Source organism: Nycticebus coucang, chromosome 11 (genome assembly GCF_027406575.1).
Source record: "Nycticebus coucang isolate mNycCou1 chromosome 11, mNycCou1.pri, whole genome shotgun sequence".
In the NCBI taxonomy this organism is placed as follows: Eukaryota; Metazoa; Chordata; class Mammalia; order Primates; family Lorisidae; genus Nycticebus; species Nycticebus coucang.
In genome coordinates, this window is record NC_069790.1 from 117,366,165 (window position 1) to 117,386,784 (window position 20,620).

The window sequence follows — 20,620 nt, forward strand, 5'->3', positions numbered from 1 at the left end:
AGCAAAGAGACAACCTACACAATGGGAAAGGATATTTGCATATTTTCAATCAGACAAAAGCTTGATAACTAGGATCTATAGAGAACTCAAATTAATCCACATGAAAAAAGCCAACAATCCCATAGATCAATGGGCAAAAAATATGAATAGAACCTTCTCTAAAGAAGACAGATGAATGGATAACAAACATATGAAAAAAATGTTCATCATCCCTATCTATTAGAGAAATGCAAATCAAAACCACCCTGAGGTACCATCTAACCCCAGTGAGAATGGCCCACATCACAAAATCTCAAAACTGCAGATGCTGGCATGGATGTGGAGAGAAGGGAACACTTTTACACTGCTGGTGGGACTGCAAACTAGTACAACCTTTTTGGAAGGAAGTATGGAGAAACCTCAAAGCACTCAAGCTATATTTAACTTCTTTTAAAATAAACACAATAGTCCTAAAATATATAACAAAGATATCTTTCAAAATAATAAATCTTTAGGTGATAAACTCTTCTCCAAATTATTCAAATGTAGAAAGTAAAGACCACATAACAGTCCTTTTTTTAGAGAAAGCCTTTCCACCATGATGATTTGATGAACTGGGCATATTACCAGTTCTCTGAGTTATTGTTAGAAACAAAATTGTGGAAACACTGTGATTTTGCATTCACTTTTTGACTAGCCATTATTGTTGCTCAGATTGCTTAAACAGTTCAAGCATACATATTTAATCACTGCATAGAAAACTTAATTCCAGGGAGTGATAAGCAATCAGGACATTAGAAGAAAAAAGTGGCTTGTGCCTAAATCAGCACAATGCATTATTAGATGTCTAAAGAAATTTAAATGTATTTTTGTAGGAAATAGAACCAAACTCTGATGGATGGTAGTTACATCATTGTACAATATCCTAGACTCTTTAAAGATAAGTTTGTAATATGTGTGTACGTGTAAATTACATGTCACAGGCCATTTCTAAGAATTTTATAATTTTCAAGCCACTGTCATGCTCACATCCACAAGAAAACATGCTGATACACTGGGAGCATTTAACCCATGCGTAGAAAGACAATATTCATTTAGGAAGTACGAGATCTGGCTCACAGGTCATTGTATCTCAGTTTCCCACCTGACTGCTGACAACTTTCCATTTGTAAAGTGAGACTTTTCTACATGGATAACGTTCTTTCCTTTCTTTATTAATATGTTAGGACTGTCTAAAGAAATAGTCCAGGTGTGGTGGTTGATGCCTGTAATCCTAGTACTGTGGTACTCTGAGAGGCCGAGGCAGGTGGATTGCATGGCTCACAAGTTCAAGCCCAGCCTGAGCAAGAGGGACACCCCATGTGTACTAAAACAGAAAAACTAGCCAGGCATGCTGGTGGTACTCACCTGTAGTCCAAGCTACTTGGGAGGCTGAGGCAAGAGGATCACTCAAGCCCAGGTGTTTGAGGTTGCTGTGAGCTATGACGCCACGGCACTCTACCCAGAGCAACCAAGTGAGGCAATGTCTCAAAGAAAAAGACACCATCCTCAACCTTTTGTCACATTTTCTCATTGTTTTAAATGTAAGGCAGGAAGACATTAATATTTGCCTACGTCACTGTGCTGTACCTGGAACTGATCTGGGTTTCAATTTAGGAGAAATATAGGAATGGTGAATTCTTTCCTTTAGCCAAGCTCAGAGAACGTTTACTTTCTGAAAGATAAATGAGAAATTTTTTTTGTCAATTCACGTATATTGACATAAAAAAAATATATATACCATATATGACACTATATATATAAATCCATGATGTCTCTATTATTCACCTAGCCCCTGTATTAAATTGAAAAATTTCTTTCTAGAGTTTAGAATTGCCTCCATTCTTCCGTTATCCATTTACTCACTTTTCAAGATAAAAATATTTCTACCAACTGCTGGATTATAAATTCAACCTGGGATCTGAAAATCAGATTCCATTTTTTCTCTCCTTTATTTCTCATCACAGATGATAAAGATATTGCCATTGGAATTCAGCTGTGAAAGCTTAGATGATTAAGCTAAAGTCTAATTGACTTTGCAGTGTTAGCAGAAGCCAAAACTTAATGGTTGATTTTTTTTCCTCCCATTAAAATAAACTTCTATGATTCACAGTCTTAGAGAACAGAATTCTGTTGATTAAGAAAGTCTTTTTATGGGCAGTAAAGATCTGGTTATAAAAATTAAAACTTAACGTTTGTAGTTTTATTATCTTTTGGTAATTTAACATTGTCCACTCTCCAGAAATATTTGAGAGCTTATGTCTCTGAGATAGAAAGACAAATATTTTTAAGGCATCAAAAGCCATTGATGATTCAAAAGGAAAGCTTAGATCTAATTTTAAGTTATGTTTGAAATAAATATATTCATAACTCAGTGTTAGAATTAGGTAAAATAAAAATATGGAATGTTAGGTAGTCTGCAGAAAGAGTGGATGGGGTTGTAGCATTTCTCCCCTCCAGCCGCTTTACCACATCAGAGATTTATTTATCTGATGGTGTGCTCTACTTACAAGGCAATCCAAAGTGTTCCCTGTGGTGATGGAAGCAAACAAGCGCAAGAGATCTAGGACATGAAAAGAGAAACCATTTCTCTGATAGGCTTTAAACTTCCTGTTATTTTTCTCAGATGCCTCCCTGTGGAGTTCTTTAGCCAGACCTTGCCCACAACCTAGAGGCTGGCTTTGTCCAGGATTTTAATTCTAAAGTAATTAGAGCTATCTACTTTGCTACATTTTCTTCTATTTAAAATTAAAAAGCTAACAGTAATGGAATTTTGAAACTACTTTTAATAACAAAGTTCTGATGATGGCAACTAAGCTCTTATTTGAACTCAGTGTTTGAACTGGGTGTTCGTAGTGTGTCTTTGAACCATTCTATGAATTTGGGAACCCATTGACCAGTAATGCATAAAAGATAATATCTCGTGATGTGAATAAGGAGCAGCTGTGAAACTAATCCTCACAGCCACCTATTTCTTATAACAGTGACGAAATTTTCCATACTCTTAAAAAGGTTGCATACTTTGGGCGGCGCCTGTGGCTCAGTGAGCAGGGCGCCGGCCCCATATACCAAGGGTGGCGGGTTCAAACCCAGCTCCGGCCAAACAGCAACAAAAAATAGCCGAGCGTTGTGGCGGGCGCCTGTAGTCCCAGCTACTCGGGAGGCTGAGGCAGGAGAATCGCCTAAGCCCAGGAGTTGGAGGTTGCTGTGAGCTGTGTGAGGCCACGGCACTCTACCGAGGGCAATAAAGTGAAACTATGTCTCTACAAAAAAAAAAAAAAGGTTGCATACTTTATTATTTTAATTTAATCACTTAAAGTACAATTAGAATTGCTAGACTCATAGTACAGCTTATATATTTATTCTTCTAACTCATATATGGATAAGTGAGTTTATCTGTGTTTGATGTAGTCAGTAACATTGGTGCCCAATTCTCTATTTCAAAAGAAAGAGCTAATAAGGAATTTGACACGCTCATGATTTTTAAGAAGTTTTAGGAAGTTTGTTTAAGGTCCAGTAGGCTATACACTCTGAACACTACAATGTAGTTTACTAACGTGGTAGTAAAATATAAAAAACACTGGAAAGAAAACGAGTATTCCATGAGTGTCTTCATACTTGAGTCAAAAAAGAGCAATTGTTGAATAAAATATACACTTAAAAATCATGAAGAATTGTCATTATTAAGGAAGAAAACACTGAATCTCACAATCTGTTAGGGATAATAAAAATTTGTATTCATTAGTATTTACTTTTTGGACTAAACTGTAGATTACCAAATTAAAACTTGAAGCATATAACACTTTAATTGAGTTCATATTTCTAATGTCACAAAGTAAAATTTTATACCGATCGAGGCTTTTATGATCATTCTTTATCAATACTTCCTATAAAATCTCCTTTAAAAACCCTGCAGATCAAAAGAAATAAAATGAGAACCTGGGCCTACAGTAAATTTCTCAGGAAAAACGTCTCTTTAATTCCTACATTTCCCGTGCAGATACCTCTTGGAAGTGGATGGTAACTAACACGTTATTCTGTTCCTCCTTTTAGGGGCGGATGTTATCAACTTTGATGGCCACGTTGTGTTACCATATAGATTCAGAAACAAGAAGATGAAAACCCTGAAGGACGTCATCACCCTGAAATTTAAAACCTCTGAAAGCGAAGGGGTAATCTTACATGGAGAGGGGCAGCAAGGGGATTACATCACATTGGAACTGAAGAAAGCCAAGCTGGTCCTCAGTTTGAACTTAGGTATGTTCTGATTTGTGATACCATTAAGGAAAAGAGGACCTCCGTAAATGGAAAGAATGGTAAATTATAAAAGGTTCATATGATGTTGTCAACTCATTCTGAATCCACAGTGGTCTGCCTGTAACGCTATACCTGTTCTTACAAAAAATGTTTATCCAATGCCTGTACTATACAAGGCACTGTGTTAGCCTTGGGGATGCAAAAGGGAACAGAGGAAATGTCTTTAAACTCATGAAATTTATGACGTAGGAGAGGGATCGGGCAACATATCATCTATTGTTATTTTAAAACAATGAAAAAGGACCAGGTGGCTTCACATAATAATTATCATAAGATCTGTTCATGTCAGAGGCACGGGGCTCTTTCAGAGCCTGTGGGGCCGATATTAGAATGTGTAGTGAGGAAAGTCCTCTGTGAGGATGAAACATTCAAGGTCAGGGCTGAGTGATAAAGAGAAACTAGTCACAAAAACAGGAGGAGGGAGAGGGTTTCCTAAGAAAGGATCACGGAAGACAGGGTTGGCAGGTGCCGGCAAGGAGGCTGGTTAAATGTAGTGAGTTATTAACGTACAAAATGAAATTCAAGAAATGGAAATCGTCTAAATCCTGGGGTATCCTGCAGAGTATAGTAAAGGATTTAGATGTTATTTGAAGAACTGAAAGCTACTGGAAGGCTTCTAAACCATATGTAGTAATATGGTCTTATTTTTAAAGTACACCGAGACTGCTATAAAAAGAACGTCTTGAGTCGCCATGACAGGGAAGGCAGGACGTTTGCAGAGTTCTCTTGGGAGAGGGGAACTGGCTCACAGGAGGAGGGTTTCAGTGGAGATGTGGAAAAATGGGTGTAGCAGGGAAATCATTTTAGTGCCAAGTTCAGCGTGCTTGTGACACCCTAGATACGGCATAAGGCGAAAAAGGTAGAAAGAAAGAATGATTCCTGAAATTGGGGTTTGAGCACCATGGACATGCCATTTTCGGAAATCGAGGAAACTTTCGGAGGAATTCTAGCGCTGTGTGTGGACGTGTTTCTCTGGGCTGCTTACTCAACACCTGAGCAAGGCTTTCTGTCCTGGAGTCGCGTGTGTGAGACTGAGGGAAGGAGGTGCGGAAGTGAAGCCTGAGAGGGAGACAGGGAGTAGGAAGAATGAAGAATGTGCTGAATCAAACAGACCAGGGAGACGAGAAGGGCTGTCACCTGTGCTGAATATACCTAAAACGGCACGGCAGATGAAGGTGGAGAAATGAGTCTGGGCTTTGACAGCATGGAAGTTACTATTTACTCGCAGCGGACCAGGAAGGGCAAGAGTTCCATTGACATTTTTCAGGTTAAAAACAAAATGAAAGCTGTGGAAATAAATATTTTAAATATAGTCAACTAGAAAGGAAGGAAGCAGAGAAATGAAATGTCTGGAGAAGAACTCCAAGGCGTTGCTGTTTGGTTTGGGGTTATTGCGTTCACGGGCACAATACTAATATTTGCTTGGGTGTTGATGTTGTAGCGAGGATTTACTAAAAGCAAAAGAGAAGAACCACTACGTGGGGACCAGCATTCAAAATTATAATTCAAGCAGAGACATTTATTTGCTCTTTCTTTTGCTTGCCTAAAAATTTCAAGCTATTAGACATCTTTGTCAATTCGCAATTTGAGTGCTCCAAACATTCCTGACTATGGCTCGTGTCTCGTGTGTTAAATTCTATTGCTATAAAAACCAGTATTATGAGCCAGGCACAGTGGCTCACGCCTGTAATCCAAGCACTCTGGGAGGCAGAGGCAGGTGGATTGCCTGAGCTCATGGGTTCAAGGACCAGCCTGAGCAAGAGCCAGAGCACATCTCTAAAAATAGCCATGGGTTGTGGCAGGCACCTGTAGTCCCAGCTACGTGGGAGGCTGAGGCAAGAGAATCACTTGAGCCCAAGAGTTTGAGGTTGTTGTGAGCTGCAATGTCATAGCACTCCACCGAGGGTGACAAGTGAAACACTGTCTCAAAACAAAACAAGAGGGGGGGGGAGGGGGGGAGGATGGGTGGGGGACGGTAATTGGTGGGACCACACCTAAGGTGCATCTTCCAAGGGTACATGTAAAATTTACTAGGTGTAGAATATAAAATATATATGTCTTAACACAATAAGAAAATGCCATGAAGGCTACGTTAAACAGTTTGATGAAAATATTTCAAATTGTATATGAAACAAGCACATTGTACCCTGTGACTGCATTAGCTATGATTTAATTTAAAAAAAGAAAAGAAAAGAAACAAAAAAAACAACAACAACAAAAAAGAAACAGTATTATACTAAAGAATACAACTTTGGTTAGTTTTTTTTATAGATAATAATAGTTCATTTTAAAGCTACAGCCTTTAAAACTTTTTATATTCAAAATTTGATCTAATAGAAATAGTAGCTTCTATAAGAAAAAGAGAAAGAAGAAAAAACACACAAAAATTCTGGGTCACTTAATAACAAAAAGGATTATTTTTATATTATAATTATACCATTAAAAAGCATGCAAAACCTGACAAATGAAAGTTTCAAATATAGAGATTCAATGTAACTCATTAATAAATTATACTACAACAAAATAGCACCATGATGTTAAACAAAAATATAGGCATAGGATATAAAAGACAACTTATAAAAGAAAAACTATAAAATACAAGTATTCTATAAAGAACAAATATTCAACCATACCAGTTTTAACATAAGTGTACTAAAAATAATAAAATGTTAATTTTCTCATGTAAGTAGATTTTAAAATGCTATAAAAAGCATTGTTTGAGTATGTGACAAAATGGTCACTTTTACTCTTCTGTAAGTCAGAATATATTTTATTTGTTTCTTCGTTTTGAGATAGAGCCTCACTCTGTTGCCCAGGCCAGAGTGCCATGGCATCAAGTTAGCTCACAGCAACCTTAAATTACTAAGTTCAAGTGATCTTTGTTCGTTACCCTCCCAAGTAGTTGGGACTACAGGCACCTGCCACAGTGCCCCACTATTTTATTTTCTATTTTTGGTAGAAATGTAGTGTCACTCCTGGTCAGGCTGGTCTCAAACTCCTTAACTCAAGGGATCCTCACACCTCAGCCTCCCAGAGTGCAGGATTACGGACATGGGCCACTGCATCTGGCCCAGAATATATTTTCATAAAAATAGTTTGATGATACATCTTTAGACATTTATACTACCCACTGGTAAATAGCCTGAAAATATTTTTAAAGCAAGACTCAGTAGAAGAAACAAAGGCGTGATAGGAACAAAGTACCATTGTAAAGTAAGTGCCTTCCCACACATGCGCAACACCGAGCATCAACTCATATAAAAATGTAAAAATGTTTACTTTTCAAACGTCTTTTTTCCCCAAATGAAACATGCAGAGTAACCTTTTAAAATCAACTGTGGTTTATAGGGGAATGACATTACTGCTTTGAAACAAGTAACTGATTATATGACCTCACAAAAAAATTTCATTGCCTTTTCGCTGGAAAGCAGTTGACTTACAAAGTTTTATTGACTGCCTAGAATTTATGACAACCAGAGAAATATATTCACTCAAATATCCACTGTTGCTTTTTAATGCAGTTCCCTGAATATCAGGTGTGTCTACCCACTGCTCTGTCTCCCACTGTAAATATTTAAAGTAATAAAATTCAGCGTGGCCTCTTCCTTTAGACCACTTCCTACTTTTCTTTCTCTCTCCTTTCTTTCTTCCACTCTCATTTTACACACACACCAACACACACAAACTATCACCATCACGCATCAAAATTAGTGAAGAAAGGTGATCTACAAAAGCCTTAGAAAGTGTAAGAAGATGTAGACGTCATTAGCATATTAAAAGTTTAAAAAAAAAGAAAGAAAGAAAGAAAGGACTTAATGGGGCAGTCAATTGTGTATCTCTCTCATTTCCATTATATTACATTTTATAGCATTTACTTTTGACTGACCAAAGAAAGCAATACTTAATTAGACAAAATAGCACAGTGAGTATCAGGAATGGTGGTTCATGCCGATGATACAAGTGCTTTGGGAGGTTGAGTGGGAGAATTGCTTGACCAGGAATTTGAGAACAGCCCAGGCAATACAGCAGAAACTCCTCTTTACAAAAAAAATTTTTTTTTAAATTAGCCAGGTAGGGTTGCACGTGCCTACCTATAGTCTCAGCCTGTGGTCCTAGCTACTCAGCAGCTTGAGGCTGGAGGATGGTGTGAGCCCAGGAGTTCAAGGTTGCTGAAGCTTTACACGCAGGCCTAAGTGACAGAGCAAGACCTTGTCACTAAGGAAAAAAAAAATTAAAAATATATATTAACAACCATACATAAAATATGTCAACAGTATGTTAACATCAGAGTTAACTTAGTAAACCATGGTAAACATTTGGGATTCTACTTCCAGAATCATTTACTCTTATCTCACTTTTGTTGCTTTGGAAATCTTACTTCAAAACTAGACCAATGTTTTAGATATATATACACATACGTACACATATATGTATTTCTGAATGTTTTTATCTTAATTTAAAGGATAAGAAGTAAATTTTCCACGTTGTTAAACATTATATACTGCTTGCTTTCTAATAATGGCTTTGAAGTCAACAAAAACTGACAATTGTCATGCTATATCGATTTGATCAAGAATGATAACATGAGCAGTGCCTGTGGCTCAAAGGAGTAGGGCGCCGGCCCCATATGCCGGAGGTGGCGGGTTCAAACCCAGCCCCGGCCAAAAACTGCAAAAAAAAAAGATAACAGAAGTCAAGGACTAGCAGATGATAGTCATGCTCCACAGCTGCCATGATGCATATTAAATTCCTTGCACGTAACTCACGTAACTGTCAAGCCACCTGATAAAGTAGGTCCTGTTATCTTCCCCATTTCACATATGAGAAAACAGAGCCCCAGAGTCCTTACCAGCTTCCCCAGATCAAGCTACTTACAAGGCCCAGTCAGAACCCAGCACCTGTCCTCAGAGCCTGTGTGACACTGACTTCATAAGTAACCTACCAACACTACCAGAAAAAAGGGCACACTAAAAAAAAAGGAAAAGAAAGAAATAACTTCTCTGTTTTCTTTTTACAAGAGCAGATTTTTTTCATGTTTAATAACTTTTACATACTTTAAACATAAACAGCCTTAGAGAACACTAACCTCCTGGTTTTCCCAGGTAAACGTCAATGGACAGAGCTTGACAGAAGGTCAGCCTCTGGTGTTGGACATGAAATACCTTCTGCGCAGTGGACTTGGCCGTGCAATCATTGCCTTTCTTTTCACTCTTGTGACACAGGAAGCAACCAGCTTGGCCCCATCTACGGCCACACTTCGGTGATGACAGGAAGTTTGCTGGACGACCACCACTGGCACTCGGTGGTCATCGAGCGCCAGGGACGGAGCATTAACCTCACTCTGGACAGGGGCGCGCAGCACTTCCGCACCAACGGCGAGTTTGACTACCTGGACCTGGACTATGAGGTACTGCAGCTGAGGCAGCTGTGGCAGCACGCTGTCCTGTAACTGCCCATCACAGGCGACCCGCGCGATTCTCACTTTCTTTTCCAAGCAAAACAAAAGTAACAATTTTAACCTAATTTATGAATCCACGTCATTTTATTTATTTCTTAATTGATAATCATGGGTACTTGAAATATTTTTAAAATCTTAGTGCCAATGGAATAATTTGAAAAGGAGGGAAGGGACCATGCTATCAGGGCCATGTAATAAATTCAGAACGCGTCAATTCATAATCTCTCCACTGCTACTCAGCTACATTTCCATTTCTTGAGAATACGCAGTATGCTACATACATGGGGTGGTCTCCTGTTCATTATCAAATATTCAATAAGCACTCCTGGTTTCTGGCTTATTAAGTGATTTATAAATTCTTCACTGCAGACAGGTCTTAGGACAAGTTCCATCTCCTCAGAAGAGGAAGAGGAGATAAATAAAGAATATTTTAAAGAAATTGTCTATAAATAAAAAAAAATTACCTTTCCAATAGGTAGATATTAAGAAATAATAAATTATAATTTTGATATAATAAAAATAACATTCTCATAACTTACAGTAGGCATACCAGGTTTTAAAATAAGTTATTTGGAGCAATTAAACCTTAAAATGTCCATCAAGACTGTTAACCATATATGGAGATAAGAGTTCTTTACGAAGATCTTTGCCATAGGCTGGATGCGGTGACTCACCCCTCTAATCCTAGCACTCAGACAGGCTGAGGTGGGTGGATTGCTTGAGCCCGAGATTGGAGGTTGCTGTGAGCTATGATGTTGCAGCACTCTACACAGGGCGAGGGCTTGAGACTTTGTCTCAGAAAAAAAAAAAAAAAGATGCTTGCCTTAGTGTGACAGGTATTCTTAGAACGCTAAATGTACAAACACAGCATAACAGTAAAATAAAATGGATGAAATATTATTCAGCCAGAGGCTTCCAAACCTGCGTAGTTTATGAAGCCCTCAGTGTACTTTTCCCACAGTAGTCCTTGTCCATTATTAGGCCCAAACAACTTAAACATTTTTGTTTTAAAAGTGTGATAGCCATTTGAAGAAATGCTCGTAAAGTCAGAGAAAGAGTGTATTTTTACTTCATTCTAAAATTATAGTGATTCCTACTGCTGGTACGCGCTCCTGCCCTGCACGTGATTTGGGGGTTGGGTTTGACATCGGTACACTACTTTCTGTTCCACTTTTCATTTAATGTGACAAGCTGTTTTTATAGGAGTGATGACACAAACCCCAACTTCACCAAGATGGCATATCATTGAAAGGAGCATAGCGTGATCTCGTATGGGAACAGTATCACACTGGCTGCCAAACTAGGGAACAAAGTTTTTCCTTAGGGCCCAGGGATTTTATTAGGCCAAGATAGGTCAAAAGATATGTGAGTTATATATGCTTCACAAGGCCCTGGGTTCAAAACTAGCATGCGTTAAATACAACTCACATGGCAATTGATATGCTTGACCTACTAAAACACCACAGCCCCAAGGAAAAAAAAATTTTTCTAGTATGGCGGTCAGTGCATTTCTTTTCCACTATCACGCTACGCTCCCTTTGATGACGCCATCTTTGTAAAGTTGGGGTTTTGGTCATTACTGTCATAAAAACGGATGATCGTGTTAAGTAAAAAGTGAAACAGAAAATTAGGATGTCAGTATCAAATCTGATTTTTTTGTTAGTGTGGCATCCATGTGCAAGAGATGTATAAGTTATATATGTTTCACTAGTCCCTGGGCTGAGAGGGAGCGTAAGTTAAGTGCAGCTCATGTGTAATTAATGTCTAAACTTCCTGGAAGTAGTGTTTTCCATAGTGCCCAAGAGATGCCAAGGATTGTGTTTCCTTTAAAAAATTAAAATACGCTGAGCCACCCCGTGAGTTTCCTGTCCCACGTTAGCGTTCCTTGGCACCCAGTTTTGAAATTATAGATACATACCTATACACACTGTACGTTTGTGTTACCTGTATTTACATATAAATTTTTAGGAATGTAGAGTGTGCTCACCACAGAATTTTAAGTGGAAAAGGCAGGATTTACAGCTAAGTTTTCTATTTACTGTATGTTCAAATAGTTCCTAATCTGTTTTCAATATGAATATTCTCTCTCTGTATATATATGTATATATATCTATTTCTAAATAAAAACATTTAGAATAGAATATATCGTATAAATCCTGATGGAGACTTTATTAACATAAAGTAAGTTTGATACTAATGGGAACTAATTGTCTCCCTTTCCCCAAAAATACCTCATTAAAGAAAACTGATTGTTGAAAGTAAAATAATATGAAAATCCCAGAAATTGCCATCTTCTCTAAAGTCATATGATTCTCAGCTGGGTATCTTTTTGTCCAGTGAATGAGAGATCCTAAGGGTAAATCAGTCATCTTACATTAACAAACTTTGGAGCATCATAGGAAGAGGTGGAAAATCATGGAACATTAGCATTGGGCAAACATAAATACAATTAAAAAAAAAATTTAAATTTGGGGTCATGGGCCCTACTGAGGTTGTGGTGAAGTCTATGAATATTCACACACATACAACAATTCCCCTTCAGGGTAACAGTTTGAAGCTCATCTAAACCCCCATACCATGTTCTGAACCTCTGCAATAGACAAAAATGCCCAGGACATATTTGGTAGAGAGAGACCCCGGGAAGAAATTTAAATTTACCATGGAAGAATCAGGATGCGTAACTTACTTCTCTTGCACATTAGAGTGCTCTTAGATACTGCAGTTATGGACAGAAGCTGACATAAAAGTGGGTGTGCCTTCTATTCCTGTAAGTTTCCCCTTTCACTGATTTGTTTAAAGAAAATCAGGGATCACGTTAGAGTCATTTTCTCAGAGTTGTACTAATTCCTTGATGCACCCACATAGTAACCAGACTCACACCCCATAGACTGCGTAAAAATGAACCTCACACGGAAAACAATACACGTTCCATGACATTCACACTAAACTATTTGCAGTATCAAGAATCTGATCTTCTTATCTTTATAAAACCTAAATATTCTACAACCTGTTTGCCCATGATGATGGTGCCTCAGAATGTGCAGAACCATCTAAGGCCAAGAGCACTGCGGCTTGAGGGCAGAGGTCACTGGTAAATGCCACACAACCAGCACTCTTCTGAGGAGAGGAGCACCTTAGTGTGTAGCAGGTGATAATTTTCAGTGTGTGAATTTCCTACCATCGTTAATTAGCTACTGACATGACAGCAGACAGTTTAGCAGAAGTGTCCAGCCCTGCCGTCTGCAGTGTTTCCGTCATGTGGATACAGTCAGTGTGAACCCCCGGGGACATCCATGAAAGGCAGATGCAGAGGTGAGTTCTGAGAGCAATCAGCTCTCCTGGACCAGTGAGAGGAGCGCCCAGCACAGACAGGCGAGGGAAAAGTTAAATACATTCATTACCATCATGAACGAACAACAGAAAAATGTGCTGCTTTGGCATCACTCCATGTGTACATCCTTTGTGGGATGTGGTCTAGGCGCTCGCCCCTTCCCCTCCTCTCTGTAGCACTGTACACCGTCAAGTCAGCCAGCCTCACGTGCACTCAGGCAGATGAGGGTAGCGATGAACAGACCAGCTCCGCCTCCTTTCTTGTCCAACGAACCACAGGTCACGACAGACAGCAAACTGGTATTTGACCTGGATTCTCTCTGTTCCTCACTTGAATTCCAGGCTATTCTGGATTTGGACATTACACTGTTGACTTTTGGAATACAGCTCTGCAGGGAAGTTGAGAAATGGTTCCTTCTTGTCTGTGGCAGAACCATGAACTGGCAAGGATTTTAAAGAAAATCAATCACATAGGCTCAGACAGAAGGAGAAGCCAGAGTCTGAATCCCTTTCTGACTCTTACTGGTCATGTGACAGTGGACAAGTCATATTCTCCTCCCATAAAAATGAATCAAATACTGTATTTGTCATAGAGTTATTTAAGGAGACAACAGGAAGTCTCAGAAAAATATATACATGTGTCCTGTAAGGTTCAGCTACATAAAGCAGGTGCAGATTTCTTCTCTTTTAAATAAAGGGGGTCTGGAGGTGGGTCGCCCTAGGTGTCAATGGCAGTTTCGTGGTTTTCAAGACTGCGGACCCCTCTAATCTCCTGTCACTTGACCCTTTGGAAAACCACTTCCGGGTGGCTGCTGATGGTCCACTTTGCATTCCAGCCAACAGGAAGGAAGGGGATAAAGATGGCTGTGTCCCCTCCCTGCTTTAATGACAGTGCTTAGGGTCACACACAGCTCTTGCACTTAATTATCATGAAGCCAAAAGTAACTTTGGTTTTAAGAAGTTGATAAATATTTTTTATCAACCAACGAGGAATGGGCCTAGCTGAAAAGCATTATTTTTTTTACCCTAAACAGGATGGGAAAAAAAGATACTTAGAAGTATCTAGTCGTCTCCAGCACACTTTGTAAACATTCGGTAGCTAACAAAATTGTTATTGTAGTTATTTCTTTAGAGGTGAGATTGCTGAATGGCAGTATGGTAAATAAGTCCATATGAGCCGCGCAAATAGCAGAATATTAAGTTGACAACTGCAACAGTTTTTTTCTTATCCGAGTCATTAAAATATCAGAATATATTTTGTGGTCCAGCCTCCTCATTTTACCAATCAGAATATTCTACTAGGAGGAGTTAAGTGACAACCTAATTTCATCTAATTAGTTATATTAGGAATTAGGATTAGAAACCACTCATTTGTTAGGAGTGTGTGAACTTGAGCACGGACACGAGGCAAGACGTGTACCCAGAGTTGCTGAGAGCAGAGAAAAGATAAGCATTTGAACCAGCATCTGACAAGGAAAGACCCAGCATCTGACAGGGAAAGACCCAAATTAAACTGTGCTCACAGAGGAGGAATGCGATCACTTAGTAACATTGTTCAAAATGGAATGCTGAATGTCTTCAAACACAGATGATGGTATTACTTTGAGCTGGAAAAAGAAATTGATCTAAGAAACAGGAAATACAGTGCTCCAATTTTAGTATCAAAAACAATTACCTTTGGTACGAGATACACTAACTCGTACCTAATACGTTCAGTCAATGCCACATAAAAATATTATCTCAATGATTCCACTTTAGATTACTCTGGATTTCTTCTTAGGTCGTTTCCTAATTCTTTTGTATCTATTTTAATTTTTTCTGAATTTTCCTTTGTACGTACAAACTCTGTGGCCAGCCATTAATTTGTAGTGACTAGTTTTATTTTAAATAAGGCCTTTTAAGGATTTTTACTCTGGTTTCATAAACTGTCACTAATTTTTCCCCCAAAGCTAATTAAGCATTTAAAATGCTGTGACACTAATTAACAGAACGCAGTTTGTCCGTGGCCTTCTAGAACACAAAGGTCTCTCTGCCTATGTTTCCAATCAGAAGTCCTCACTTTTAAAAAGCCCTTCACTCTTGCGTTCATTTTCAAACCATTTAAGAAAAACTGCAAGTGGTAAGGTTGAAGATAATTTAAAAGGTGTATACATCTGAATCATATATCTTGATATTACAACTGTGAGTAGAAATTAGCTTCATTTACTAGCAATTCACTGTTAGCAGTAAATGTCATAATTGCTTATGCAGATTGATATTAAATGTAATTCTGTACTATGAATTTAATGGTGCAATACTATAGCTTAAGCAATGATATATGAAAACTGCGTCCTTCCTCTCTATGGGCTGTAGGAGCCAGGAACACAGTGATGTTGTCCTTAGTTGTTAGGGTTTGGAAGACCTGTAATATCTTTGTAGCCTCCAGGGCCTAAGTGGTCCCCAGTTAACATAGTAATAAAATTTTGAACTATTTTTTCTATTCAAAGTAAGTTTAATGAACTTGTGACTCTAATGGCCATTAGACTACAAGTGTGCATAAGGTAAATACAACATTCCTTGCTTTGGCCTGTGGTTTTATGAACTTGTATTAGTGATGGATACCTCATGAGACACTTATTGATAGTTTGTCTTTGAATAATAAACATAAAATATATTTTAATGTTATTTGTTCAGAGGAGTTTGCTGGATAAAAATCGTTTAAAACATTCTCCAGAAAATTTATAAAATGCCTTCGGGTAGCAAAAAACACAAAGAAGTATTACTGTATTCTTGTTCAAGTTACAATCTAATTATCAGAATTAATGGTTCTATTGTGCATTTCAATAACAACATAATGTGCAACAGATTCTGGAGGCAAATACTATATTTGTATATATTTGATTTAGAGAAAGATACTTTAGCCTGCCTGGATTCAGAGTTTTGTCTAGTTTATTGTAATGCAGTGTGGATGTTTACAGTTTATTTTTTTTCTCAAAGATAACCTTCGGAGGCATACCTTTCTCTGGCAAACCAAGCTCCAGCAGCAGGAGGAATTTCAAAGGCTGTATGGAGAGCATCAATTACAATGGCATCAACATTACTGATCTTGCCAGAAGAAAGAAATTAGAGCCATCAAATGTGGTAAGAATTTTTGCTCCCCAAATATTGGTCCTTAAAGAATCAAAGAACGTTTTGTTTTTTTACGGCCTATCGCATAGCAATGCAATCGTCACATTTTTCATCAGATTTGTGTTTAGGCACAACAGTGTGAGACAAACTTTAGAGCTACTTGGAGTAGTGAAGATACTTGATATACTCTGAAATAAATAATAGCTTTTGAGTTAAACTAGCATGAAATACATGGTAGGTTTTACTCAGAAGGGGCACAGAATGCTGGAGTCCAGTACTTCTCGATCCCCTGCGGCAGGTGGGCAGACACGTCCACCAGCCCGTGCTTCATTCCAGTGGTTCAACAGTCCTGAAATTAGCAACATCATGTTGTCAAATGCTGTCTGATATATATGTGTATATATATATATATATATCTCATATCTTATTGATGAACATGTCTTGTTGATGGATTAATTTAATACTTTAAAAGTTTTAAGCCAAGCACTTTATGATAATGTCTTCATTCTGTGCTTCCAAAGATAATTTGTTCAAATACTCCAATGGCCATTTTGTCAAATTAAACATTATACAATTAAATAAAGCTTGATTACTAGTAGATGGAGAAACTTGTGCCATAGAAGCTCACAGGGATTTCCTTCTGCCTCTTGTGTGACTTGGTGCTGGATTTTAAGTACATTTAAGGAAGAAGAGGAAAAAAAAAATCAAGAAAGCCCCAGCACATTCACGACACTGCTTAAGATTCTTAAAAGATATTAACATAAAAATTAATTCCAGGAGTTCCCTATGGTCCTGCAAGATCAAGACCTACTTTAGCCCTGAAATGTTATTTAGGACAGCCAGGTATTGCACAGACCCATGAATATGAAAGGGTATTATTCTCTGGAAGTGGAAAATGTCACAAGTGACCCCCTGGTCACATTGCCCCGAATTTCAGCCTCGGATTTTCACAAAATGACCACACAAATGGAAATCCCTGAATACATGAAAAGTTCAGATCTCATATAAGAAATTCTAAAATAATAACAATGCAAACTGATTCTTTTATAAATATTTTTCTTACAAGTAATGATGAATTTATACTCAAAGTTAAGAATTGAACTTGGAGGAAATTTTCTCGTAAAATATATCACCTGCGAAGAGACATTGTAATATCTCCATTTATAGGCAACAGACAGGGAGCCAGACATGTCATGGACATTTATGATAATCTAGGAAACATAAAGGGGTTGATAGGAAAATTGATTGTATTACTTTGAGCTGGAGAAGTATTTTTTAACATGAAAAAATAACTTTCTGAAGTGATGAGGAGCAGCAAAAACAGATTGAGCAATCTCACAATCTGTGATTCCACAGGTAATGGGCATCTTTCATGCTGTGTTATTTCTTATGTACAGCAGGATTTATATATAAACATATAGATGTGTGTGTGTGTGTGTGTATATATATATATTTTTTTTTTTTTTAGACAGAGTCTCACTATGTTGCCCTGGGTAGAGTGCCATAGCTGGGACTACAGGTGCCAGCTGCAACGCCTGGCCATTTTTTAGTTACAGTTTTCATTTTTTAGCAGGCCCAGGCTGGATTAAAACCCACTAGCTCTGGTGCATGTGGCTGGCACCCTAGCCACTGAGCTACAGGTACAGAACCATAAACATATATCTTTTAAATGCTTTTTAAAATTTTTTAATTTTAAGCTTTGGATACGTTGGCACCAGGGTCTTTTTGTTGTCATAGAAATTGTTACTTAAGCTACAGAGGTGCAGAATCCAAATAATCAGAATGCTGTCTCCATTATTTGCACCTTTACAAAGAAGTGAGATGTTCCTTCTGCCCAGATCTCACCATTGGCCCAGAGAAGGTATCTGTTAGGGGCCCACGCTACAGTGAATTGTGCCATGGAGTCTCATTCCAACATCAACCTTACCTGCAAAATGTATTGTGTTTACAAAAAGGTTTCTTTATTTTTTTTTTTTTTTGTGGTTTTTTGCCAGGGCTAGGTTTGAACCCGCCACCTTCGGCATATGGGACTGGCGCCCTACTCCTTGAGCCACAGGCGCCACCCTACAAAAAGGTTTCAAACTGGAAGAGTAAAAATATGTAGTAAAGTGAACATGATCTATACGCATCTTTTATTTTAACAAATAATTGCATGGGCAGACAGAATAAACACCTGAATCAAAATCTGCATACATGGGGAAAACTCAAAGTAGGAGAGAGCCAAGGAGGGCATTCGCAAGCGGCCCTTCACAGGCATATATTTATAAAAGAAATTTGCTTTCAAAGATGTCAAGTGCTGGTACTTCAGTGAAATTGATTCAGCACTCATCCTCTCCCCTTCCCCCCACCCCCACACCCTTTCTTTCATTATATATTGACTCTGGAGTCAGCACCATCGTTCAGGAAGGATCTTTGATATTGCCCAGGAGACAATCCCCTCAACCCAAGTATGTGGTCAGCTATAACATCTCAGCAATTATGCATTGGATGTTCTTTTCATTGGCAAAATCAAGCATTTAAAAATAATCATCTGTGCAGGTACAGAGCAAATTTAATTTGAATATTAATTCAAGGAGACAGCCTGCCTTAGATCTAATGGTCACTGTACTGAGATGGAAGGACTAGGCCTGTGGGAGATACACGGAGTATTACAAAAAGAAAAAGAAAAAAATATATATATACGCAAAGACAGACAGACAGACACATATACACACTCAAACACACAGAGAAGAACCTGATGAAAATTTCATCAAATTATATGCCTTAAAATTTTTTGGTAGGGGTTCGTGACTCTCACATCTGTGCCAGCGTCTGGTGTTGGGGGCTTATTAATACAAGTCATTCTCATTGGAAGCAAATGTAGATTTTCAGATCTTCAAAGGGAAGGGACCTAAACACTCAAATATAATGCAGGCGTGTAAGACCTGAGGTTGTGAACAGTCTGAACTTACCTGACAGGTAAGTCAATTTTGTGTGTGTGTTTGTACCAAGGAGGAGTATATGAAAGAGGGATACGCTTAAATCATAGCAAGTTTTGCTCTAATTTTATCTAGTTCTATTCCTGGTAATGCAAGCGTTAATGCATTGTAATGTAAGTACATTTCATGGAATTTAAATAAGATCGAGAGCTGCCTAACAAGATAATCTGAATAATCACAATTATGCTGATGCTAACTAGTTAACATTAATTCCTACATATATATTAGGTATGCAGATACAATCCAAGGATATTTCTCCAAAGTATCAGTTTTGTAAATAGCAAACAAATAACCACATTTCCCACTGAGATCGGAGGAAGTAAAACATGGATGAGCATCAGCCTGGACCTCCCAGGAGAGGACAGGGGTGACCCTCTCCCTGACCCTATGTTTGCCCAGATGTCCACCCTCGAGCGCACCCCACAAATGCCCGTCATGATCATCCCACCATGTCAGGCTGTCATTTGGTCCGTCGCACAGTGGACATTGCCTGTGACTCCCTCCTGGACAGACGACAGGGGCAAGACGTCACGTCTCACACTCCTAGTGGACTCACGGTGCTGCTTGCGGTCCCTGAATCCAGGCCTCACTGCTGTGCGTGAGGTGGCCCAGGCTCAGGCTCGGACTCCGTAGAACTGTAGCTTTGTCAGTGGTGTGTGTATCCTTTGCCTCAAAGCATGCCTTCCTCTCTTCCAGGGAAATTTGAGTTTCTCCTGCGTGGAACCCTATACAGTGCCTGTCTTTTTCAACGCTACAAGTTACCTGGAGGTGCCCGGACGGCTTAACCAGGACCTATTCTCGGTCAGTTTCCAGTTCAGAACATGGAACCCCAATGGTCTCCTGGTCTTCAGCCACTTTGCAGATAATCTGGGCAACGTGGAGATCGACCTGACCGAAAGCAAAGTGGGTGTTCACATCAACATCACACAGACCAAGATGGGCCAAATAGACATTTCCTCAGGTCAGTGAAGCCTGGTTGGCATTTACTCCTGACATTGCTATTGTGAGGTTCAAAGCTGACATTGTGTTCGTTTCGTTGTTTTGTTTTGTTGGTTTTACAAGCTGGGGGTTGTGTTTTAATTCAAATTTTAGAGATACGTTTTAATCAGTGCTGTGTGCTGATTGAATGAGGAAAACTTGGGAAATTGCTAAGAGGGCATAAGTTATGGGTTAACATGAAAATATAGGTTGAGATTGTCTTAGAGCAGCGGTTCTCAACCTGTGGGGCGTGACCCCTTTGGGGGCCGAATGACCCTCTCACAGGGGTCACCTAAAACCATCACGTACACCGTATACAAATACAGGTGTATGAAAATAATTTTATGGTTGGGGGTCACCACAACACGAGGAACTGTATTAAAGGGTCACGGCATTTAGGAAGGTTGAGAACCACTGTCTTAGAGTATTAAAA

The 20,620-nt window shown here is 38.8% G+C and overlaps 1 protein-coding gene across 1 annotated transcript in view; it reads left to right on the forward strand.

Annotated features, from left to right (window-relative positions):
* The window catches only part of CNTNAP2 (contactin associated protein 2), a 1,471,582-nt gene that overhangs the window by 266,412 nt on the left and 1,184,550 nt on the right, over positions 1–20,620 (forward strand). The window contains exons 5-8 of the mRNA XM_053608746.1: positions 4,072–4,275; positions 9,558–9,742; positions 16,100–16,243; positions 19,906–20,170. Of these exons, the coding sequence (XP_053464721.1) occupies positions 4,072–4,275; positions 9,558–9,742; positions 16,100–16,243; positions 19,906–20,170 (798 nt within the window). The remainder of the gene's footprint in view (positions 1–4,071; positions 4,276–9,557; positions 9,743–16,099; positions 16,244–19,905; positions 20,171–20,620) is intronic.